At 38.3% G+C, this 26,233-nt stretch overlaps 1 protein-coding gene across 23 annotated transcripts in view; it reads left to right on the top strand.

Moving 5' to 3' along the window:
• Positions 1–26,233, top strand: part of PAM (peptidylglycine alpha-amidating monooxygenase) — a 290,016-nt gene that overhangs the window by 259,715 nt on the left and 4,068 nt on the right. For 15 of the 23 annotated variants that reach the window (XM_080677812.1, XM_080677814.1, XM_080677815.1 and 12 more), the window contains 8 exons: positions 7,550–7,666; positions 10,023–10,095; positions 11,014–11,224; positions 11,632–11,832; positions 13,832–13,947; positions 19,162–19,261; positions 21,290–21,343; positions 25,660–25,863. In XM_080677812.1, the coding sequence (XP_080533938.1) occupies positions 7,550–7,666; positions 10,023–10,095; positions 11,014–11,224; positions 11,632–11,832; positions 13,832–13,947; positions 19,162–19,261; positions 21,290–21,343; positions 25,660–25,863 (1,076 nt within the window). The remainder of the gene's footprint in view (positions 1–7,549; positions 7,667–10,022; positions 10,096–11,013; positions 11,225–11,631; positions 11,833–13,831; positions 13,948–19,161; positions 19,262–21,289; positions 21,344–25,659; positions 25,864–26,233) is intronic. The other 8 variants (XM_080677811.1, XM_080677810.1, XM_080677809.1 and 5 more) reach the window with 1 other exon arrangement.

The following is a 26,233-nucleotide window of genomic DNA, read 5'->3' as shown; positions in this document are numbered from 1 at the left end:
TCCCTCCCAGCCTTGTTTGTATTAGATCTGCTGGATGAGCGTGCCTGCCATATCTTCATAAATGTTTATAAAATTTGAATAGTCAAATGGTTGGTTAAACAAATGTTCTTAGAGATGTAGTCTTCTGGGAATCTTCTTCCACTTGCCCCACAGATAGCTCACAGTCCTTCTCTTCATCAATGCTTTATAGAATTTTGGCAAGATCAATTATTTCAGAAATCTATCTGCTTCCTAACTTGCAGGAAACTCAGTTCAAGATTTGCCTCACTAGTTTTCTGGTGTCTCATTTAAGATATCAGCTTGAGGTTCTGCATCTACATCTGCAAATTCTTTCATACCTTAAGAATTAATTGTGCCTGGAAAACAGAACTCAAAGTGACTGAGGGTACCTTAGTACCTTACTATCTGAGAGAAAATTGTAAGGAATCTACAACAACGTTTCCATTTCCTACCCTTCTCTCGAAGATTGCCATTTCCCATTTTCCTCTAGCTACTTTCTTCCGGTTTCACACCCCTTCCTCTCATTCTTCTTGGTTAGGTAACTTCTTCCGTGTCTCCCACATTTACATTAAATTTAATAGAGTACATTCCCAGTAAGAGAAGACCACTTTTTTTCTTTTTTAAAGACAGGAGACCTGGGTTTGAATCTTGGTTATCATTTCCTAGCCTTGAGACCTGCATCAAGACATTTGAACTCGCTAACTCTCAAGTTCCCTAGTTCAAAAAATAGGGCCTTTAATAGGCGCCTTATTCTGTTGAGTAACAAAACCAGTGCTAAGTGACTCATCCCCAAGTGCCCGCCCTAACTGACCAGAGCCCAGTACCATGATACCTCGTCCTTTGTTTTTTTCATTCCTGTCTGTGACATCTCTCGTGCTAACTCCATCAGCCCACCGAATAGTCATGCTGGTTTCTTTCTCTGCCCACATTCTCTCCTCACAGGGACTTTTTGCAATGTGTATATATTCAGAAGTGTTTTTAACATAGTATCAAATTATACTCCATTTAAAACCTCTAGCCTTTGTATGCTATGTCTTTGCTTTCCTAACATTGAGGGTACATTTCCATTTAAATTCTCACTTGAAAATCTATGGCTCTTTCTCCAGCTTCTTAATTTATATAATTACAACATTATATTTTATTTCTCTCTTCAGTTGCTATTATTTATTTTGTTTCCCTTAATTTGGATTGATGGCACAGAAGTTTATTTTCTCCTTACTCTAGTTCTTTCTCTGTATGACCACAGCAGAGCATTTCTTCTCGGCCTTATCTAAACTGTTTGATTAGCTGCTAATGTGCAAAATCATTAGTGGGGCATTCAAACTGCTAAAAATAAAAAACTGATGAATTCCGGCCCACAGGCCACAGTTCAGTCTTTTCAGCTGAGTGCTTTTTCTTAAGAAGCAAACAAAGATCAGCAGCTCTCCGGGCACGGTGAAATGTGCAGGGTATTATTATATTCTGTAAAAAGTTAAATGTGGTTGAAATAAAGACTTCTCCTGAACATATAACCCAGGCTAGCTGCTTTAGAACAGCAAATAAGCACTTTGCTATAGCAACCGTGTAGCCAGCTCTGTAGTTTGACATCCATTTGTGAGCTATTCAAGGGTTACCTTTCTATGAATTACAAGAGTTTATAAACTAGTTTATTTGGCAGTGTGTGTGAGTGTGTGTGTGTGTGTGTGTGTGTGAGAGAGAGAGAGAGAGAGAGAGAGAGAGAGAGAGAGAGAGAGAGAGATGGATTTTTCTCATTTAAAGAAATATCAAGTTCCTTTCTTACTTGCTCTGTGTAGCTACCAGGGGCCAGCTGGTAGTTACATGGAGCTCCTAGCATCCCAAGTGAAGGGATTAGGACTGGCCCACCAATCATCTGAGTGACTGAATGTTCCAGTTTAAACATATGGCCATCTGTTAAAGGGTATCACAAAAGACTTCTAATGTAACGGTCAGGCCTGTTGTTTTGTGGTTAATTTCTTTAAAGCTGTAATCTTCTTAAGAATTCTAGAATTTTATTATTTGCTTTTTACGTTTCTGAAGTAGGTTGTTTATATTTAAATGATGCTAATATAAGTAGAATGTCATCTTTGGTTTTTGTTTTGTCATATTTACTTTGCATTTTTTCTCTGTTTTGAGAGATGGTCTTTAAGTGAACAGATTCTCTAAACAGTAAATTCAAGAACTTGTCTAATCACTGAGATCCTTAATGGATATAGCAGAATGATAGTAATACCATGAATAATAATCATAAGGCTGTATACTGTAGGAAAAGTGGCTAGTCCAAAGCATCACATAAAATGCCCTCTGTACACACTAATGACAGGAGGGTAATTTGTGGTAACCAAGAGTTCTAAAAGAGCACACAAACTAAATTGTTGTTACATTGTAATATGCTACTGAGAAAGATACCTTGATAAACTCAGAGATCTGATATTTTCTGTGTATCCAACTTTTATTAAAAATACCTGATTTATTTATTCGGTAGCTTATTTAGTTTTGTTACTTATTTTTTTTCTTGGTTCCTTCATTTGCTATTTCACAATTTACTATAACACCACCAACAAGTGAATAATAAAATGAAAGGGGATGATCCTCATATGAGTTAGCTACTATATATTACCACCACTAGAAATTTGACATTTCTTGATTATGAGTAGAGATGCCCACACACAAATTGTGTTTATGACAGCAAAGCATAAATGACTTGATACATTTTTTTTCCTATATTTATGGGCAGAACGGAACAGTACCATTGATAAAGGATGTTTTCCCCTGCCTATTTATCAGCTACAACAGTTTCATTCCATCTGACTGACATAGGATGTGGGTCTGGGTTGTTTATATTTCTTCCTTACCATCGCTTGGTTTTTTTGGAAGCCAAGTTCAACATTTCAGGTTCTTGACTCTGAGAGATATGGCTTCCATTGAGTTAAAGTTTACAATTTGAAATATTTGAGTACTGGAGAAATAAGCTGGAGCTATAAAAATAATTTTAAGTTAGAGTTCAATATCTATTCCTGCGGGAGGGGGTCTCCTTTGTACTTTCTCTTGATCTATAAGTTGTACGAATGTCATTTCCTAAAATAGTAGGACCTTAGGACCAGAGATTTAGGACTGATGGTGAATATTTAAGTGGATGACAAGACAAGCCAAAGGGGCAGTTATCTTCCAGAATTATTGCAACCCATTTCTTGAGGAAATCACGAACAAGTAAAAATATCAGGCTTCTTGTTCAGTTTGTCATTTTACAAATAAGAGGTGACATTAGGCATGCTGATGTCTGATCCGCTCCCGGTTTATCGGGATATACAATTGGACTGCACTATTACTACCAGCCAGCAGTGGGTCAGATCACTGTCTACACGTGCAGTGATAGCACTTTGTCAGAATTATGAAGATATGGCAACTTTCCATATTACTAACTCCTATGTGGGGACTAGTAATATACTGGTATATTCCATGCCCAAGCAAATAACTGCAAGAATTTAAAAAAAAATAGGAAATATAAGAGGGAAATCTAAATATAACCAGTGGATTTTATCAGTATCAGTATCATGGTTATGATATTGTACTATAGTTGTACAAAATGCTACTCTTGGGAAAACTGGGTAAAATGTACAAGGAATCACTCTGTATTATTTCTTACAACTGCATGTGAGTCTACAATTATCTTAAAATTTCCATTTAAGAAAAAGGGAAACCAGATTTTTAACTTCCTACAGTCAGGGAAAGCATAATTCTCACATAATTTAGATTGCCATTGTACCATTGCAAAGCACTGGAATATTTCTAAATAATGAAGAATATAAGACTTTCACTATAAGAGACAATAAATGAAGAGACTTCATCCTATTACACATGAATGTGAAACTTACAGCATACTGTGAGTCTCAGATATGCTAAACTGATGTTACTGATGTTATCTAATCTCATGGTCAAGTTGGGAAGAAAATATCATTGATAACTAAACCTGGTACCTTTGTTTTATAGAAAATTAGTTATGATGTCTTTAGTATAAAAATTCATACTGAAAATACTTTCAGATATTGCATAAACTCTTTGGTATCTCACAGTAGTAAAAGAGAGAGAGTTCATGTTTGCCCTTTACCAGACTTTCCTGATTTAATAACACCTTGTGCACTACGAATAAAATGTCACGTTTCAATTTAATAATGATCCCATGAATATCTTATAAAATCTGCTCTGTTAGTGATGTCACTTCCACTTCATAAACCTATGTATATTTTTTCTACATATTGTTGTGTGGTTTTAGCTACACATAATGTCATATGTAACCAGTATTACTTCAGTTTTAGGTTGACAAAGCTGAATCAATATTTCGTACTCAATTGAATGGGTCATTAATAAGAACTACCTCAGGGATTTATAGTTATCTTTCAGGAAAAATATACCCAAAAGACTATAACAGTCAAAACACTCACATAATTGTGTGATGTATATTCTTTTTTTTTAAATAAATCTTTATTCAGATTATTACAATTGTTTCTCCTTTTTCCCCCCATAGCTCCCCTCCACCTGGTTTCCACCCCACCTTCTGCCCTTACCTCCCCCGCACTGTCCTCATCCATAGGTGTATGATTTTTGTCCAGTCTCTTCCTGAACCCCCCCATACCCCTTTCCCCCTGAGAATTATCAGTCCACTCCCTTTCTATGCCCCTGATTCTATTATATTCACCAGATTATTCTGATCCTCAGGTTTTTAATTCACTTGATTGTTAGATTCACTTGTTGATAGATATGTATTTGTTGTTCATAATTTTTATCTTTACTTTTTTCTTCTTCCTCTTCTTTAAGAATACCTTTCAGCATTTCATATAATACTGGTTTGGTGGTGATGAACTCCTTTAGCTTTTTCTTATCTGTGAAGCTCTTTATCTGCCCTTCAATTCTGAATGATAGCTTTGCTGGGTAGAGTAATCTTGGTTGTAGGTTCTTGCTATTCATCACTTTGAAAATTTCTTGCCACTCTTGTCTGGCCTGCATAGTTTCTGTTGAGAAATCAGCTGACAGTGGTATGGGTGCTCCCTTGTAGGTAATTAACTGTTTTTCTCTTGCTGCTTTTAATATTCTCTCTTTGTCTTTTGCTCTTGGCATTTTAATTATGATGTGTCTTGGTGTGGTCCTCTTTGGATTCCTTTTGTTTGGGGTTCTGTGTGCTTCCTGGACTTGTAAGTCTATTTCTTTCACCAGGTGGGGGAAGTTTTCAGTCATTATTTCTTCAAATAGGTTTTCAGTATATTGCTCTCTCTCTTTTTCTGACACCCCCATAATTCGGACGTTGGTACGCTTGAAGTTGTCCCAGAGTCTTCTTACACTATCTTCAACTTTTTGGATTTTTTTTTTTTTGCTTTTTGCTTTTTCGGTTGAGTGTTTTTTGCTTCTTTGTATTTCAATTCTTTGACTTGATTCTTGTGTTCCTCTAGTCCAGGGGTGGGCAAACTTTTTGACTCAAGGGCCACAATGGGTTCTTAAACTGGACTAGAGGGCCGGAACAAAAGCATAGATGGAGTGTTTGTGTGAACTAATATAAATTCAAAGTAAAGGAGCGGAGGGGAGAGCAAGAGAACCGGATAGAACAGCCGGATCCGGCCTGCGGGCCATAGTTTGCCCAAGGCTGCTCTAGTCTGTTGTTGGGTCTCTGTATAATATTTTTTATTTCAGTAAGTGTATGTTTAATTTCTAGTTGGTCCTTTTTCATATCTTCGAGGGTCTCGTTATATTTATCGGCCTTTTCTAGAATATTCTTGAAAAGCCTTATAACCGTGGTTTTGAATTCTATATCCAGTCATTTGTTTTCCTCCATTTCTTTCGTTTGTGATTTGTTTCTTTGATGTCGCATTTTCACTGCTTCCCTGAGTTGGTAGGGTAGATTTGTGTGCTAGGTTTCCTATATGGCCCAGTTGGTCGGCCTCCCCAGTTAACCTGAGGTGGACACTCTTGGTGCACCCCTTTGTGGACTGTGTGTACAGCCTTGTTGTAGTTAAATCTTGATTGTTGTTGGTATCACTGGGAGGAATTGACCTCCAGGCCAGTTGGCTGTAAGGATCAGCTATGTCTACGCTGGGAGAAGTTCGGTGCTGGAGACAGCCTTATAGGATTAGACTTGTCAAATTGCAATAGCCTCTGTGCTCAGCTTGGATGGGGTGGAGTCTCAGGGTGGAGCAGACAGTCTTGGCTTCCCATCAGCCTTGCCCTTGCACGCACATGCGCCTGCAGACCTCTGCCTTCCCCGGCTCCCGAGTCTCCGCCCGAGAGTCCAGATTCCCCCCACAAGAGCGTGGGTCCCCAGGGCTCGCCTGGAACTGGGGTTCAGTGCAGTCAGAACTGGGGCTCAGTGCAGTCAGAAGCTTCCAACTCCCTTCTGCTAGGGAAAGCCTGTGGCAACCTCCACAGCCTTTGTGCACACTGGCGTGCGCCTCCAGACCCCTGCCGGCCGGGGCTCCCCCGGGTCTCAGAGTCTCCGGGTGCCTTTCTCTCTACCTGAAAGTCCAGACGCCCCCTGTATGAGCCTTGGTCCATGGGGTTTCGCCCGGGACTGGGGTTCAGTGCAGTCAGAACTGGGGTTCAGTGCGGTCGGGGGCTTCCTTCCCCCTTCCGCCAGAGAAAGTCAGCCAGCCTCTCAGCCACCTTTCCTCTCTGCGCGCACAAAGACCCTTTGCCGTACCTCCAATTCTCTGTGAGCTTTTCTCTTTCCTTCTAGTTGTAGAATTTTCACTCAGCCAGCTTTCCTGTGGTTCTGGATGGTGTCCGTTCTGTCTTTTAGTTGTAGTTTTGAAATTGTTGTGCGAGGCAGCAGTTTAGGTGCTTACCTATGCCGCCATCTTGGTTTCTCCTAGAAACACCTGTGATGTATATTATTAATGGCAGCAGATTATATTTTGAAATTTTTGTTCTACTGGGACTCTACATAAGTTCCATAAAAATACCAACCAACTAATCAACAGCTGTATGCAGATTTGAGCAGTCTATTCTGTTGGTTTTCCAAAATACAAATATGTCTCCATAAATATTTAATGTCATTCAGATTTTTTTCATGTGATTTGTATGTTGTATCTGTGGCTAGTACAATAGCAACCTATTTTTTATCACTACCCTTCCTGCTATCATTTATACTTTCTTTATCATCACAGAGAAAATTAAAGTAAGTTATGCTTTCTTTTGTAATTTGAAAGAAAATAACTATGAAAATATTTTGAGGACCTTTTATTTGTTACTTTAAGAGTTATAGGTAGTGTTCCTCAAACTCTCATGCCTATGAGTCACATGGGGATAGTGTGAAGCTGCAGGTTCAGATTCACTGGGACCTGAGACCTTGCATCTCCAGCAGCTCCCATGGCCATTCTGAGCGGCACAGTTCTGCAGGCTGCTACTGTGTGTATAATCCAGGGTGCTGAACCGTCCAGGGCAGAGTGAAGTCAGATACATCTGAGCTCTTCTTTTTGCTCTGTATTTAGAATCTCAAGTAAATAGTCTGCATTCTCAAGTTCATTGACTTGGTTTATTTATTTATTATTCTAATGCTTTTTTAAAGCTCTTTTGACAGCAAGTTTGTTTACCAGCAAAGAGGACTTGGGCCAATTGAAGAAGACACTATTCTTGTCATCGATCCAAATACTGCTGCAGTTCTCCAATCCAGTGGGAAAAATCTGTGAGTTAAAGTATTTATGTTGTTACTGAGGTGTGTACTACATAGAGTACAAAGTGCATCATTGAGTCTGGTCTTGGGAAGAGTATGTTGTATAGCGGTGGTGAGAAAGCATAGCTCAAGAAAGCAGGAGGCTGTCCTACACAGTATGGTTCAGTGGTTAGAATGTCAACCCTCAGACTGAAGGTTGACACTCACATACCTCGGTTGCAGGCTTGATCTCTGGCCCCAGTTGGGGAGCCTGTGGGAGGCACCAATCGATGTGTCTCTCTCACATCAATGTTTCTCTCTGTCTCTCCCCTTACCTTCTACTCTCTCTAAAAATCAATGGGAAAAAATATCCTCGGGTGAGGATTAACAACAAAAAAGCAGGAGACTAATTGGGCCATCTCATCTTTCAATTTCTAAGTAGCATATTCTAAACCCTGACTGAATATTAAAATCACCCGGAAGCTTAAAAAAATTAGATTCACCTGTAGTCTGGGATGAGGCCTGGACATCAAAATACTTGTAAAACTCCCCAGGTGATTCTTAAAGGTAGTCAGGCTTGAGAGAGCCATGGATACACATAGCTAATGGAGTTGTGCTCAGCTACATCTGAAGATTTTTTAAAAAATTATTCAGCAGAAAAGTTATATAACCAAACTCATCAAGTAAATACTGTTAAGAAAAAAGGCGTTTGTCTTTCCATCTCAAAGTGAAGACTGAACAAATGTCCTTTTTATCTTTTCTTAGTATGCATAGGTAATTTGGCTTTGAAAGCCACTCATTATTTGATCTTATTCCTGTATGGCATTTGGCAGCCCAAAAAAAAGTTGGCTGACACTTTATGGTCATGGAAAGAAAGGTCACCTGCTTACAGAGTGTCCTCAACCATTTGAACCTGGCATCTTCAGGAACTGTTCCCTCTCCATCTGCTTGGGCACAGAGAGAGCCAGCTTCTTTGAAAGGCAGGGAGCCACCTCTCTGAATGCAGCTGCTTATGGAGATGGCAATAATTAGATTTTTACAGGATTCTAAGATTGTGAGTCAGGGAACAAATTCTAATACCAGCTCCACCACTCGGTGTGTCTGAACCTGTCTCCTCGATGCTCCACCCATTAATCAGAAGCATTCTCATTCCAGAAAGGAATTAAAGAGGAGGGCAGAGCAATGGCTGCTAAATGAAGTTGGCTAACAGTGGAGTGTTATGTCAAAATCATATCATAACTCGTACATTCAGTACTAAAACAGAGATCTAGTTCAGTGAATTAATATCACAGCCTTGGCTCATGAAAAAAAAATGTGTAGTGCCAGCATGATGCTAAGGCCAGACGCTGGCAAACATAGCTTGGAGATTGTCCGATGTCTTTTGACCACACCATATTAAGATATTGTCCATGTATTTGTTAATTCTGTCCAAGTTCCTTAAGCCTGTGAGCTTCTGTCTACATTAGTTTACAATTCGCTTACCCAGATCATCCCAATTGATTGTTAAATAGATTAACCTTCTTTAATTATTACCCGGCACACCACTTCACTTTGCTTGGATGGGCACAGCCCATGTCTGCTGGAAGTTGTTTTCTTTGGGTTTTACTGTCTTTAGTAGGCACTCTTAAAGCTTTTGAGTCATATATTGATGTCCTATATTACTACAGAATTATATTATGTTGCAGTGTATTTAAATGATTCAAACTATATAAATCAATTTCTATTTCTCTAGACAAATTTGTTTATGCACATTTCTAAGATGTTAATATTTATGATCTTAGAACTTGCTTTTTTAATTTTTTTTCTTTATTAAGGTATTACATATGTGTCCTTATCCCTCCATTTCTCCCCCCCCCCCCCCCCACGACCACCACACTCATACCCTCACCCCCCTGGTGTCTCTGTCCATTGGTTATGCTTATATGCATGCATACAAGTCCTTTGGTTGATCTCACCCCCTTACCCCCACCCTCCCCTACCTTCCCTCTGAAGTTTGATGGTCTGATCGATGCTTCTCTCTGGATCTGTTTTTGTTCATCAGTTTATGTTGTTCATTATATTCCACAAATGAGTGAGAGCATGAGAAATTGTTTTTAAATTGATGTTATTTGCGTTATTTAACATATCATACTTTACAATAAATATTTGTAATTTATTTTTATATAAATGTTTAAATGATTACTGCTTAAGATTTGTCATAAGGATATCTCTTTTTATAACAAGTATTTTCATTTAACAATTCATTTTGGTCTTTTCTATTGTAATGCTGGTATATACATTTATCAATTTATTAATTTATATTGCCTTTATAGGTTAATTACCAAAACATTCATTGTACACATGCTTTGGAAATTAATATGTATTTAAGACAGTTATTCTTACTTTGCAGGTTTTACTTGCCACATGGCTTGAGTGTGGATAAAGATGGAAATTACTGGGTCACTGACGTGGCTCTGCATCAGGTAATTTATCTTCCATTTGGCAGTTATTCAAATACAAGTTCATGAAGTATTGCTTTCAAAATGCTCTGCCTTACCTGCGTCTTTCCTGTGACCCAGTTAGTTTATAACAAGAAAAAGGAGCAGCCCCATCTCAAATATTTCTCTTAGAAGTTAGTGCTAGGAAAAGCTACTCGTAAATGATCAAGTCACCTCTCTCCTTTGAATTGGCAGGAACCTTAGTGCCAACCTCCTTCTTTGCTTCCACATTTTCTTTGCTTTTCTCTGTCCTCAGGTCTTGGTTTTATTTCATTCCTGTTTTTCTATTTTCTTTTCCTCATCTTCACTAAATGGAAGACTAGGTCTCTGGTACATTCATGTTTATGTATTAAACATTAAAATTCTGTCCTTTTTAAAAGAAGTTATATTTCAGTCACAGAATAGTCATAAGTTTTTCCCTTAGAAGCAAAGTTCACATTTGATACCTGTTTTTAGAGTAGGCAGCAAAGAACTAGAGAAACTAGGTGGCGGCGGGGGTGGGGGCGGGTGTGGAAATGCTAGAACTCAGAAGACATAGCTACCAGGGTCTTCAAACATTATCTCGGTCAAGATTTATTGCTCACGTATTGTCTGGAGAGCATTGTTAGCTAAGGAAAGATAAGGAAGTGCATGAAAAAAGGTATGGATGGAACAGGACATCCTTGTACTAGTCTTCATTCACTAATAATTACCTGGGTGACCTTGAGCAAACCAACTAATCTCTATTATCCTCCCTTATCTAATGAAGGAATCGGACCAGGTGATTTCCAGTTCTTAAAAAGTATCTTGTTTTAAGTAAGTCTCTGGGAGCTTACACTCTAATTGCCTGTGCAAGTGTTCTTAGCCCTGTGGGTGGGTGTCAGTAATAACCATGCAGTGAGGCTTTTGTTCCTTTTGAAAAAGGTGTTCAAACTGGATCCAAACAGCAAGGCAGGCCCTCTGCTAATCCTGGGAAGTAGCATGCAACCAGGCAGTGACCAGAATCACTTCTGTCAACCCACTGATGTGGCTGTGGATCCGGACACTGGAGCCATCTATGTTTCAGACGGTTACTGCAACAGTCGGATTGTGCAGTTTTCTCCAAGTGGGAAGTTCATCACACAGTGGGGAGAAGGTACCCAATAAGACTCTAATTGTAATTCCTAGCCAATATCACTGGGAACAGGAGATTGGTACCCCTCAGGTCCTTTAGGATGCCATTGTCCCCTGTATAGAGAAAACAGGGCCTCTATATGCATCTACCTGGCTTGTGCGCGCGTGCGAACACACACACACACACCTACATCTTATAAGAGGAAATACTGCTACCCCCAAATTTTATCCAAATAGAGAGTAAATATCTAATGTGCTTGTGGGTAAGAGATATTAATGGAATAAATGTATAAACTGCTTTACCCTATTTCCCCTCCGGGTTCCAGATATTTAATGGTTTACTGTCATGAATCTGGAAAACAAAACTGTAGAGTCAGACTTTTGGTGCTATTACAAATTATATATCTGAGGTTTTTCTGTGTTTTCTAGAATCTTCAGGGAGCAGTCCCAAACCAGGCCAGTTTACCGTTCCTCACAGCTTGGCCCTTGTGCCTCATTTGGGTCAATTATGTGTGGCAGACAGGGAAAATGGTCGGATCCAGTGTTTTAAAACTGACACCAAAGAATTTGTGCGAGAGATTAAGCATGCATCATTTGGAAGAAATGTATTTGCAATTTCATATATACCAGGTATTTTACCTTAATTTATTTTTGTGTTTTGTCATACTATACTTCGTTCTTAAAAAGTATTTGTCTTAGCTTCACATGCTCTTTTTATAATTTCTTTCTTAAGGGATTGAAGATACCTTATATATTAGATCGTAAAATAATTTTAAAACTGTTAGTTCATTGTAAATCAGTTTCAACTGAAGTTTTATATGAATATAATGAAGAACTCAAAAATTTTACTGTTTGTAATGGGTTAAAAATATTTTCCCAAATATTGATTTTTATTTTTCCTTGATATTGATCATCTGCTCTAGTTAGTAAATAATTAATATTATGGATTCACACATCATCAACAGATGATATATGCCTGATAAAATCAGTATTCAAAATACCTCTGACATATTTTTAAAAGGAGTGACCAAATTTTTTAATAAAGATAAATATGTAAAATGAGGCTTATGTCTAAATGCCAGGAGGAATGACCAATAAAATCTGGAAATTTTTTCTCATTTGCAAAATAGATTTTCTTGACTTGAAGAAAACCAGAAAAAAATTATCCAAACTCATAAAATAAGACCCACTTGATTCATACTACAAGATAACTTAGCATAATCTTTCTTTAAATAATGAATACTTACTGAACATTTTGAAAGGCTATTTAATTTCTAAAATGTCTATATAATTTTGCCATAAGTTTTATTAAATATATCTATATTAAAGTATCATTGACTATTTATGGCTATTACTATAATATTTGTATTTTTTATGCCTTTAAAGTTGCATATGGCTACTATCTCCCCAAGCAGCCTCCATTTTATTTAGGACATGAAATAAAGGGATTCAGGTGGCTGGGTAAGGAGCTAGTTTGCCTTACCATGGAATAAATAATAAAAAGTGATAAAAGACTCTCATTAATATTCTTATAAAAGATAGTCTCATTTTTATTTTTACTTCTTGGTTAAAGAATAAATTTGGCAAGACCCATTGACCTAATAAAGAGGGTGATCAAGTTCCTAGTGAATAAAAACAAATCAAATGTGAAGAGAAAAGCATCAGGAGAGAAGATGAGAGGAAATCTGATTAAAAACAGAATCTAAGCCAAAGATGACATGTATTACAATTGGAATTCTCTTTACAATATTGCACAATAGTATTTGATTTTGACAGTGTTGATTTTTTTACTGTAATATGCTAAAGAACCCTTTTCTGAAATCCTTGGAAGATAAAAATATCTTCAATAGTGGTTTAGTGTTGTGTATATTTTAATTCTTTGAAAATGTAATTTTCATCATCTGAAGTACTTATTTAACCAAGACATCATAATTTCTATTATTTTGGATAAACACTACTATACTAAGAAATAAAATTTTCCTAAAAAGAGTATTCATTGAATTAATAAAAATAAAATGGTTTAATTTTTTAAATTATGAAAAATATATATCTTTGGTAATCTGAAATATGCATCTCACATTTTCAAACCATTCTTCTCCCTATACTATAACTTACTTCCTTAGCATATTTTCCTCTTAATTCTTCTCTTAACTATAGCAGATATTATATAATTTTTTTAAAGATCTGATACTCTAAAATGATTTGCTTAAATAACCTGACTCTTCCCAATACCTGTTTAGGATGCCTGTGATATCTGTATGTGTCTATACTTGTATGTTTATATCATATATCTATATCTACATCTACATCCATCTCTATATCAATATCTACATTTATATCTATATCTATATATATTACTTATGTATTCCTGATTTCTACTGACTTCCTAAGTGGAACAGGCCTAGCTTTTTCTGATTTTCCTATTACAAGGAGGTTATTCTCATAACCTGATATTATTATTATTACTCAGAAGAAGACATTTGCTAAGTGTTTTATTTTCTACTTTGGTTGCCAGTTGTAGGGATCAGATCGACCCAATATTTATTGTTTGTGTAAATGTACATGCCTGTCTTTGAAGGCCTGCCTTATACATATTTTAAAGAACAGTTAATGGATTATCTTGTCACAGGTTTGCTCTTTGTGGTGAATGGGAAGCCTCACTTTGGGGATCAAGAACCAGTACAAGGATTTGTGATGAACTTTTCCAGTGGGGAAGTTATAGACATCTTCAAGCCAGTGCGCAAGGTATTCACATATAATGAGAGAAAATTAATGTTTATGTGAGAGAATTAAAATGCAAACCCTAGCATTCAATTTATACTTGAATAATCTCTTAAAAACTTGAAGGAGATGTAATCACTTTCTTAGGTAGGTTGGACACGTTCCAATACAATGTTTTATTTAGAATAAATGTCCTGTATTCTGATAAATTTCTTCAGCTGCAAATTAACACTGAATGTAGTACTAAGGTTGTTAATAGACTCTGCATACAGTGGCAGGTTTAAATTTACTGTAGTTAGAATACCAAAAACATTAGGCTTTTCTGGATTCATCCTAGTAGAGAAGATATCACAGTATGTTAAACTGTACTTTTATAGTTCTCTTAGATTCAACAGAAATCTTGTTTGCTTTTTTTAATACTATGACTACACTGAGCAATAAGACTTGAAAATAGCAGTTCCTGGAATTTATTCAAGTCCTAAAGACTTGGCCTACGTAAGAGACGAAAGGCTAGTTTTGGCTTCACAAATGGCTTACCACTATTTACTCTAACAGTGTCTTTTACAAACACGGGAACTGTGGCCCAGTGTGCCCACTACCTTCTCAATTTACTTTCTCTGCATATGACCAGAATGATAAGAATGTTCACACACACTGCCCGAATATACTTGTGGTACCTCAGTTTTAGAAAATTCAGCCTGCTAAAATGCTGCAGGCTGAATTTTTAAAACATATATAGATTTTATTTTTTAAAACATGTAAAGATTTATTGGGCTTATTTGGATCAAAATACAGGTATCATAAGCCACCAGGCAAATTGCATCTCCACACTCATAATGCTTATAGTATTCTTTAAGATATTAACTTTGCTAGATTAAAAAAAATACTTTAAAATGCCTCGATATTTTAGAAATGTACCTGTTAGAATACTGACAGCTAGTCTGGGGTTTATCAGAATTCGTTCTCGAGATATTTATTCAGTGCCTAATCTGTGTTAGGCATTATCCTATACACTAAGGATATGATGATGAACAAAATAGGACATGCCCTCTCACTCAAATGGAGTTTTAACAAGAGCTGCAGAATCTGATTGGAAGCAAACTGAATCTGAACTAAAGATTCCAGTACAAGTTCCCTGCGTGGGTTTATATCCTATATAATAAAAGCCTAATATGCAAATCGATCGATCGGTGGAATGACCGGTGGAACGACTGGTCACACTGACCACTAGGGGGCAGATGCTCAATGTAGGAGCTGCCCCAGCCCACAGGCCCCAGAACAGCCAAGGCGGTGCCAGCGTGGGCCCCCTGATCACCCTGCCAGTCGCCCAACAAATCAGCCCTGATCGCCGGCGAGGCCTAAGGACCCTACCCATGCACAAATTTCAGGCACCAGGCCTCTAGTTCATATATAATAAATAAAAGTTTTCATAGACGTATTTCACCTGAAAAGCAATAAGTAATCAAATATCAAATCATAGTAGCTCTTTGGAAGGAAATTAATTACATTGATAACATATTTCATTGGTGTTTCATATCCTTATTGGTTATCCCATCTTCATCGTTTTGCCACTTTGAGCTAAATTCCTCTTATCTACTAATAAAGTGAGAAGATTAACTTTCTTTTTGGTCTTCATTTTGCAATATTTTGCCTTGATTTTTCTGTATTGACCAGCTATTAACTTTTAATTCAAATGTGCATCCTGAAATCAAAATTAAATGCTAAGCAAGAGGTTAGATTCTAAATGAAACTTACTCTCACAAAAATGTGAACAGCCCTGAATTAAAATTTCAGAAAGCATTGTGCCCAAACACCAGCATTCATCAGACATTCGGTGACGAAGGGGTCACTGTATATGGATCAGCACAGCAAACCTGAAAAGATAGTCTAACTCCAAGGTGAAATTTGCTTTTTCTTTCAATAAACAAGACTTGATATTACACCAGAATATAGAATTGGTTCTGTGTTGACTCAGTAAACTGAAAAATCAGTTCATGAACCTCTCTGAATTGTCACCTAGTTAAGTTATCATCACAAAGATTAAGTGTGGGTAAAGGAAATAATGAGGTGTATTGATTCCTATATAAGAAGATATTCTTCCTTCAAGTCAGAAGTCAAGTTTTACGTAATGTGTGTGCGCCTCTGTTTGTGCCCATCCATTACTTGTCTCCTCGTGTGTTTCTGTTCTCCCTCTTCTACTATTACATTCTTCAGAGAAGTTTTCGTCTCCAACGTTCCATCTTCATCTTTATGTCTATGCAGGGAAGCTGAGACAGAGGACAATATATAAGATGGTTCTGTCAAATGGTGTCAAAAAGCTATAAGGGCAAGGCACATAGTTGTCCCCCAAATTCTACACATACACACACACACACACACACACACATGCGCACACACACACACGCACACACACACAAAATAATCAGAGGACAGACTTATGGTCCTTATTGTCTGCTTTCACACACACCCTTCAGGCTGTCTTTAAGGAGGGAAGTGATCCCCACCCCTCCATTCAAAACACCAACAATAATGACAAAAAAAAACTCCAGTAGACCCAGATTTGTGTTATTTCTCTGAGCTAAATGATAGAGATTAAAATTTTAATATTTAATAATATTTGAGCTAAAAGGATCCCATAGGTTAAATTATTTATCCAAAGCTACATAGTAAGAAGCACACCTGAACCTCAAACCCAGGTCTTTGGGACTATGATTCACCTCTTACTCCCCTGAGGCACACATTGGCCTGCCAAGGGATGTTTTCAACCTCACATGAACTTGGTGCAACTTCTTAAAGAATTGTTTTACTTAACATTAAGTAAGTTTCAATATTATTTGTGTTATAGCAAACAAGTTATGTTACAGAGAACACAAAATTCTTATGAGTATTTAAGGCAGAATAACAGATGTTGAGGGCGCAGGTTGTCCTGGGCTTTGTCACCAGGTGGCCCAGGAGGATGCTGTCATTCTCTTCTCCTATTTTATTTCACTGGGGAGGAGAACCTCAAAAGAAGAGTTTACAAAGCCTAAGTCAGAAGATCTTTGAATCTCTTAAACTCTGAAGTCTGAAAGCTCACAACATAATTTTCTCTTTCAAATAATGCAGAACAATAGACTAGTTCATTAAAAAACACCTTAGTGCTTCTGATTGCAGTAGTAATATAGATTCCGAGGCCCCACTCCTATGCCTCCCCTGAACTCCTCCTGTGGCCCCAAAGTATTCCTAACAGAACTCTTGGCTCCCTGTGTCAGTGTGAGAACCAGATTGAGGCTGACTGTTATTGTTGCCTTGAACTGATGACATACTGAGTGATTTAGTGATGAACAGCTCACACATCCCCTCTCACCCTTATCACACACACCCCCATTATAATAGTTTCTACCAGGAAATATGGAGCACTTTACAACCATATGTTTTGCAAAGCCGTTTTTTTAAGAACATATTTTGGTATAGAAGAGGAACTGCCTATAATTTGCAAGTCGGTTGCCACCCATTAGCTGAACCAAAATAAAGATGAACATTTAATGACAGGCTTGCGAGGTTTCAGCAAGGCAGCATTTTGATTTCTGGCTCTCTGTCCTTCTCATGCACATTTGTCACAGCTCATTTGGTAGTATGAAGGATTGAGCCTCCTTGGCACGGCCATCTCATTTTTCTTTTTTTTTTCTTTTTTTAATATTTTATTGATTTTTTACAGAGAGGAAGGGAGAGGGATAGAGAATTAGAAACATCGATGAGAGAGAAACATCGAGCAGCTGCCTCCTGCACACCTCCTACTGGGGATGTGCCCGCAACCAAGGTACATGCCCTTGACCAGAATCGAACCTGGGATCTTTCAGTCCGCAGGCCGACGCTGGCACTGAGCCAAACCAGTTAGGGCTCATTTTTCTTTTCATTGTGACAAATTGTTGCTGAATTTTAAAGCACAATAGTATCTCCAAAGCATGTATTCTGTCCTAAAGTGAACTGAGCACTGCACTTTGCCTCATTAGTGCCATTGTACTCAGCAAACTAAAGTGGGCAGATGCTGATTGATAAGCCCACCGGCGGGATAATGCTCCTGTTCATACTCACGGGTCCTATATTGGAGAGCTGTGCCTTCAGGCAGGCCTGGCTGGCCCCAAAGGCAAAAGCATCCTCCACGTCCTGCCAACTGGCAGCCACATGGCACCTGCGCAGGCATCAGTAGGCCGATGGAAATGGCCGCCGCACATGTTTTAAGGCTGCTCTTCTAGGAACTGGGTGGTGACCCTGGGTCCAACTGAAAGTGTGGTTTCTACAGAGTGCTTCCCCGACTCCTGTGTCCTCGGACTGAGATCATGATGATTGAAATGGAAATATGTCATGAAGAAAGACATAGTGAAACACCGAGTAGCTAAGTAGATACTAAAGCTGAGAAAGTACTGGAGGTAACACTCAACGCTCCTTTGTTGACTGAAGATATTGTAAACACTGGGCTTCATAGTATAAAACCCTACACTGTTGCCTCTCTCCTGGTATACATTTTAGATCTCACCCTGGCTCAGTTGGTTGAGCATCATTCCATGCACCAGAAGGTCAGTGGTTCAATTCCTGGTCTGGGCAAATGCCTGGGCTTTGGGCTCAATCCCCAAATAGGAAGCTTACAGGAGGCAACTGATATATCTCCTCTCTCTCTCTCTCTCAAAAAATCAGTAAGAACATATTTAAAAAGAAAGAATCTGAATGTACTGAATCTTTGAAATGACTTCTCTAAACAGTGATGTATAAGTAGTTTTTAAGGTAGCACATGATAATTTGATCAGGATAATAGCCAAAATTTAATACCTGGTCTTTTTGACTTGTATAGATTTAAACAGGCAAATTTGATAGTTGTTAAAATAAATATAAATAAATGGGTGGATATTGCAACACCAAGTAATCAACACTGTAAAAAGAAATTCTACTTGTAAATGTTAACTCTTTTAAAGACTTGAAAGTCAGTGGTAAGGGTCTCTCAGTGTTTCCTAATGTATAGAGGTGTGCCTGGCAGAGTCAGGGCCCAGAGAATGAATGAGTGACTCTCTTTGGCCTAGAGTTGCTTTGATGGGAATTACTGGTTTTGTTTTTGCTTGTGGTTTTTTGTTTTTGTTTTGTTTTGTTTTTTGGTTTGAGTAATATGCTCATTGTTTTGTTGGGTGATTTTGTGGGGGTTTTGCCTGTTTATGGAGAATTCAAGTATGGGCTTGCCACCCTAATGTGTGCTTCTTGTTTGGGCAGCACTTTGACATGCCTCATGATATTGCTGCCTCTGAAGACGGGACTGTGTATGTTGGAGACGCTCACACCAACACCGTGTGGAAGTTCATCACAACTGAAAGTATGGTTTTAGCAATATTATGGTGCATATTTCCCCCTCAGTTTTATTGCTTAAAAAAACACATGAAAAAAAACGCATTTCTTTCTCTTTTTATTGATAGGAGCGGGAAATCAAGGTATAAGTGGTAGTTGTTAAAATACCTATTTGGTATTCATTTCAGGAATTAAATTAAAATTTTTAAGTGGAAAGAGACTTTTTTTTTTGCTGGCAGTTATCCCCCTGTTTCCACAGATATTCCACAGGAAATTCTTGATGCCTGAAGTAATGTCTGCTACACTGAAAGCCAATGTTAATTCCAACTCCTCTCCAGAGGGAGGGAGATGGCTTTAGCAAGGCAGATGGGCTGACTAGTTTCCACACAGGCATCACTCCCCAAGAGACTCTTCAGCTCTCTGTGGCTGCCGAGCATCTAGGAACGCCAGCATCAGTGTCAGACACACATCATTCCAAATAGGAGGCGCTCTGCATTTTTCCTTTAGGCTTTAGCTTACTCTGAATTCTGCACTGCTATGTTTTCATGTAGCTCAAAAGTATGTATGGGACAGAAGAGTTTCTCTACCAGGATCAAGCCAGGTAGTATGGGGAGGGGGGGTTCTGATTGCAATTTGGACGTTATTTCTAATTCTTAGAAAGTATACTAACCTAGCCTCTGATATCAGACTAAAAAAACATAAGCTTTCCAAATTAAAGAGCATGAGATGCTTAGTAAGCCACAAACCTCAGTGTCCAGAAATCCTTTTAAAATATGGTAGGGTCTAAACAGTAGGAGAAGATAGAATTAGGGAGAAGAACTGAGAATGATAAATTTGTGGTATCAGAGCTGCAACAGGCAGCTTTAGACAGAGAAATAATAAGGAAACAGGGACTTGATAGGGATAGGAAATGCTGACTAAAACAGGGAAAATGCAAATTATAACACGGGGAAAAACAAGTGATAACAAAGAAATTAGGTACCATACAGGTCTTGGACCCCAAGTAGATTTGATAACTGCTGTCTCCAGAATTATCCTTTGAGTAACCTTTGCTGGTTTTGTAATAAAGCCCCAGTTAGGGCTGAGTGCACCGAGGTGCCGAGGACTGTTACCCTCTAGCAGCAGCTTCCCATCCCCCTTGCAAGTGCGGCTCCCACCACCTGCCTTCTCAAGAGGAACCAGAAGGTGTGGGCAGACAGGAGAGCAAAGAGAGATGGATAATTCCCAATCGCATGTCTGAGCCCAGGTTTTTTCAGAATAAAGAAATAAATGAATACCTTTCAAAGTGGAACAGACTTTCAGAAACCTAGCCAATATCTCTATTTGGCAGGTAGGAATATGCCACTTCTACTCATTAAGATTCCAGTTTAGGCTCTTCATACCATCCTCATGGTTAGTACTCAACAGAGATGTATATCTGAGTCACTGGGGGAGGGTTTTTCAAAATACACATGGTCGCACCCCACTTGAGATCAATAGAAAGAAGAGGAATGATAATGCGTGCATTTTAGAAAGGCTTCCCCGGTGGTTTTCATGTATTCCTGATTGAGAAGCACTGCAGTATAGCTTTCAGCTTCGAAACAGAAAAGTTCTCTGCATAGTCCAGAATGTAACCAAATAACAAACCAGGAAAGGAGCACCTTTGGGACAATAAGACTGTCATCTGGGGCCAAACAAGTGTCTTTGTATCTGCATGCTAGGGTTTAACTAGTCACATCCATATATGTCAGCTAGAAGACTGATGGACATGCAGGACTAGCTGTCTCCGAGATGTCACATGAAAACAGAACAACTTGCTATTTCAGAAATCAAAAAGGAAAATCTCATTTTAAATGTGAAGACCTTAGAAATATTATTTCAACTTCCCCTAGGAGATTTTATCCAGGATTCCTAGACCTGGCACCTAATTAGTGATTGGTATTAAACCCTTTTCTAATATGAGAATGAATTTGATGAATTAAGGAAATGTTTTCTACTGAGTAAAATTAATATCGACATTAAGTTTTCCATTGTCCTTTTGGGGGTTATGATGCTCTGTCTCTTTGCTGTGTTACAGAAATGGAACATCGGTCAGTTAAGAAGGCTGGCATTGAGGTCCAGGAAACCAAAGGTTGGTCAGGTTCCTCTTTGACTGTGAATCCCAAGGCTATTTGTGTTGAATTATTTTATGGCTCTTGATTGCACTTAAAATAGTATCAAGCTGAAAATAGAATATATTAAATTATCAATAACTTCTGCTGTGTCCTGAACCTTTAAATCTACACACTGGCATCGCTTTTTCTAATAAATGGAGTAGTAATAATAAGTTCATATTCACTCATTTCAGGTGATGAAAAGTGATTAAGAAATCTATTTTTAAAAATGGGCCAGAAACATTCAGGGAGGAAAAAAATAAATTAGTAACTTATAAGTATGTTAACCTCAGACAAGCAGAAAAATACTTTTCAGTATACTGGAAAAGGCCTTTTCCTAAGGGGCTCTAATCTAAAGGAGTGGAAAATACCTTTGGTGAGTTAACACTGTAAGAGCCTGAGAAGATTAGCTGCTCCCCAAGTTTCTATCTTAGTAAAATTTAGCCCCCCAGCATTTACTGAAGGCCATCTATGTATAAGTCACTGTAATAGGTTTTAGGGAAATGAAACTGTGCCTGACTTTATGAGACTTACACCCTATAAGGAGTGTGTGTGTGCGTGTGTGTGTATGTGTGTGTGTGTGTGTGTGTGTATACATACATATACATATAAACAGATAAGCATAACGTTGGTATATATTATCAAGAATGGGTAGATAAGATTAAGCTGCTGGTAAGCAACCACTTGGTTCGTATGAAATCCCTGTCAAGTTATTTTCTCTCTTGCCTAGAATCGGTTTATATTTGTACATTGTCTGCTATCTATAGGGTTTGGGCATCATTGTGTATAGTTAAGAACTCACTAGAGATGCTCCTAATGTTTAAGTAGCGAAGTGATTCCATTATTAGTTGCTTTACAAATGACTCACCTAGATATTCAGACTTAACCCTAGGTTTACTTGTTTTCCTTTCTCATGAAAGCAGGTGGAAAGAGATGAAAAGAAGCAAGAACCAAGAGGGAGTTTAGGGAGTTTATGTAGGCAGATAAGAAAATATAGCCGGCTCAAGGTTGAAAGGGGTAAGATAATATTATAAAATAAATAAGTAGCAATTGTTTGGCATTTGTAGTGATTCAACCTATGTGACACTACTGAGTGGCATTCATACCATACTCATATAATGACAAAGTTCCCAGGCCCCTATATTTTTATCATTATATATAGAATTATTGATAAGTTCTGTTTGCTCTGGAATAAAGATATGTTGGGAATTATATTATTACTAATAGCTATCATTTATGGAGCACAAACAATGGGCTATACAGAATTATCCAGTTTAATCCTTACACCAACAATGTGATCATTGAAATATCTCCATTTTATATATAAGGACGTGAAGATAAGAACTACTACTATGATAGTAAGTGGCAAAGCGAGGTTTTGACCAAAGTCTGTTTGGCACCAAAGCCTGGGCTCTTACCCACTAGTACTGTACCACTGGGGAGAGATGAATACTACCCATTGACTCACCATCAATTCTTCCAAGAGCTGTAGGTTGGAGAAGGCTGTAGATTACTCTGAATCCTCTGGTATTTCAAAGTGGCCTCAAACCATCTCTGTTTAAATAGATCACACACACACACACACACACACACACACACACACACACACCCTAGGTTGTCCTGGTCGGCCTGTTGAGAACAGCCCAACCACACTGACCAGTGAGGGGTGAACTGTGCTCATCCCTGTAGTTCATTGTGCCTCTCCTCAGTGTGCCCACTGAGACATCTGGTTGGAAAACCTCCCGGTTCGTGGCAGAATGCAGCAGTTCCAATAGTAAATTTTATTGAAGTGTCGTTTCATGACAGTCCCATTTTAATAGTTAGGAATGTCCAAACGCAAATGAAGTTGTTCTTTTCTTTTTTGAACCCATATGACACTCATTAAACCTTTTTTTTTAAAGATTACTTTCTTATTTCAAAAAGGAATATAAATTATGCTGGATCTCCAGAGTTTGTCTTTTACCAAAATCCAGAAGCTAACCTTAAACCACTCCTTACAAAAGAGAGGGAGAAACACCATCCCAAACTTAATAGACTTGTTCATACATGTTAATTGTAAATTTCCAAATTCGAGTCACCTTGGATGACACTCATCCCAATGGTGAATGTTCACAGGGCAGAGTTTCAGAACCAGTGTTGTGTTCTCAGGGAGTTGTGGGGATAAAAGAATTTGTGATGATAAGAAACTCAGGAAAGGAATTTAAATTTTCAAATAAAGTTACCAGGGATAAAAGAGATATGCTAGTGTCCCACCAAAAGCATGGCCTTTATCCCTCACCCACTGCACAATAAAAGATGATGACACTCAGTGCTCCAGCAGGGGTGAGGAATTTCTGAAGTGCAATGAATGTATCTTACATTTTAGCAAGTTTATTGCCTCATTCTCTGCACACGTTCTATGAATGCTAAACTGATTATTTTAGGCTGTCGCTTACTTTATCCATAGCGTAGCCCAGTCCTCCTGCCTTATGAAAGAACCTAGATATAGTTGATGTAGCCTCGCCATACTTAATGACAGGTAGAAATTGCTAAGTAATGTCTCTGTTTACAGTCACCTTCAAAAAGAAATAAACCTTTCTTCCAAGGCAACAAATTCTTGATTGCCAACCTGTAACTTTGACCCATATATTTTTTTAAATCCTGTTGTATTTTATGTATTTTCCTGCTTCAATATAGAATAAGCTTGAATATTGAACAACTTGTATACCTCTTCTACAGTAATACGAAGACAAAACAGTGGTTAGGAAGAGTACAAGTCACATTTATATTCCTCATGGAAACTGAGACTTAGAAAGGTTAAATTTGAACCATCTAGATTTATGAACCAATCCCTTTCCTTCTCTCCACTGAAGTTTCGAGAGCCACTTCATTTGACAAAAGAAGAGAAATAATGGTCTCCTCTTAACCGTAGTGCAGGGAAGGAAATAAGGACTGTGACAGGCCATCTGTAAGACAGTGATAATAATAGTGCCTACTCATAGGCTTGGTGTGATGATTAAATGAGAACAATGCCTGATACCTCTTTAAGTGCTCAATAGGTATCAATGAGACATGAAGGAGGCTGGCTCAGAACATTTAAGCAAAAGGCTGGGACCTGCCATTTGTGAATATCAAAAATTGTGTTTACAGTGTCTTAAGTAATTTGAGAAATGCTTTCTTGGAAAAGTGTCCAGTTATCTACTAAGCTGTGTCTACATATATTAAACATTAACCAAAGGTTTTCCTGACAACGTTAAACCACCTATCCCTGCCATTTTATCAAAATGTCCATAAGGCCATATGATTCCTTCTGTATCATAGGTTAGAAGGGCATGACAAGAAATTGAAGTTCCAGAAACTGTGGGCGTTTTGGCAAACATGGTTATATCTTCTAGACTTGGCACAGTAGGGTTTTTATACCAACACACTCTGTGCCTCTTGAGGGCAAGAGTCTCTCAAGGCTCAAGTCACTTTTAAATCACTAGTTATTAAGATCCCTGCATCAGCTTACATAGTGTCATTGTATCAATTTCCCAAATAGTACTTTAGGTCTGATATCTGCCTAAAACCTGCCAATATCACAAAATAATTGTATGTTCTTTTCATCAACCTCAAAAGGATATACAAGTGCATATGTGTGCACTTACAGTTTGCTGGGAACTGTAAAAAAGACCCCAAAAAGGACACACTTCCTCTTCCCAGGTTTTAATCCTAGAATAAATGTGTGCATACAATGTACAAATAACTCATTGAACATGAAAGAGATTCGTAAAGATATAAGGACACAAAATCTTATTAAACAACTTCTTTATGGTAACATTTGTACCCAGCGGCTTTATAAAGAAGGTGATTTACATCACAGTTTCAGATGAGGTTGCTAAGGCCCAGATCATTTAAGTAACTTGCCCAAAGTTTCGCAGCCAGTTGCACAGGCACCAGGGATCAGAGGCCGGATCCTCTTGACTCCAGCCTGCACACCAATTCCATCCCTTACACCATGCTGCCTGTTCATTTTATCTTGGGAAAGATGCAAAAGGGGGTTATTTTTTGTGTGTGGAATTACAGCTAAGAGGAAATAAAACATAGAACAACCAAAAAAAAAAACAATTTAAAGGTGAAAAACCATTCAGTGGGTATTACCAATCACAAGACGGGCTGCCAGCTTCATAGATTCAGACAATGAAGCAGGAACCCCACGTGCTCTGGACTCAGCAAGTTCTTTGTGGGCAGTTGTGGATTTGCCTGGGTAGGGGCGGTGGGAGGGTTTTGGAATCTTTGGGTCAGTTGAATATTGTGAACTCTTCTCTCCCTGAAGAATCCGAGGCAGTTGTTGACACCAAAATGGAGAACAAACCCGCCTCCTCAGAATTGCAGAAGCTGCAAGAGAAACAGAAACTGATCACAGAGCCAGACTCCGGAGTGCCTGTTGTTCTCATTACAACCCTTCTGGTTATTCCGGTGGTTGTCCTGCTGGCCATTGCCATGTTTATTCGGTGGAAAAAATCAAGGGCCTTTGGAGGCAAGTAAAATGAGCCCCTTGAACTTGGAGCCTACTTTTGAAAGAGTGTTTGGCCTTATTATTCTTAAAGTTCCATTGTGATTTTTTTCAGTGGTTTTTTTTTTTAAGTGTTCTCTGCCTTTTTTGACATTACTGTCTATGTTCCAAGTATTGTCTATAGTTAGTATCACAGTAGAAAATGTATCTGGAGCCTCAGAAATTTGGATATTTGGATGGTTAGATTAAAATATAACCTTTAATATTGCTTTTTAGCAACTGGCTTAAGCCCAATTGATGTATACTGTATAGCAAGTGCAGTCAGGTAAATTAGCTGCAGGGTCCAGACAAGGAGACCCTGCTGTTAGAAATAGGCTCAGTTCTCAAAGTAGCA

The sequence above is a fragment of the Plecotus auritus genome (assembly GCF_963455305.1).
Source record: "Plecotus auritus genome assembly, chromosome: 7".
Taxonomy (NCBI): domain Eukaryota; kingdom Metazoa; phylum Chordata; class Mammalia; order Chiroptera; family Vespertilionidae; genus Plecotus; species Plecotus auritus.
Note: the sequence above shows the minus strand (reverse complement) of the source record. Positions and strands in the feature narration are given on the sequence as shown.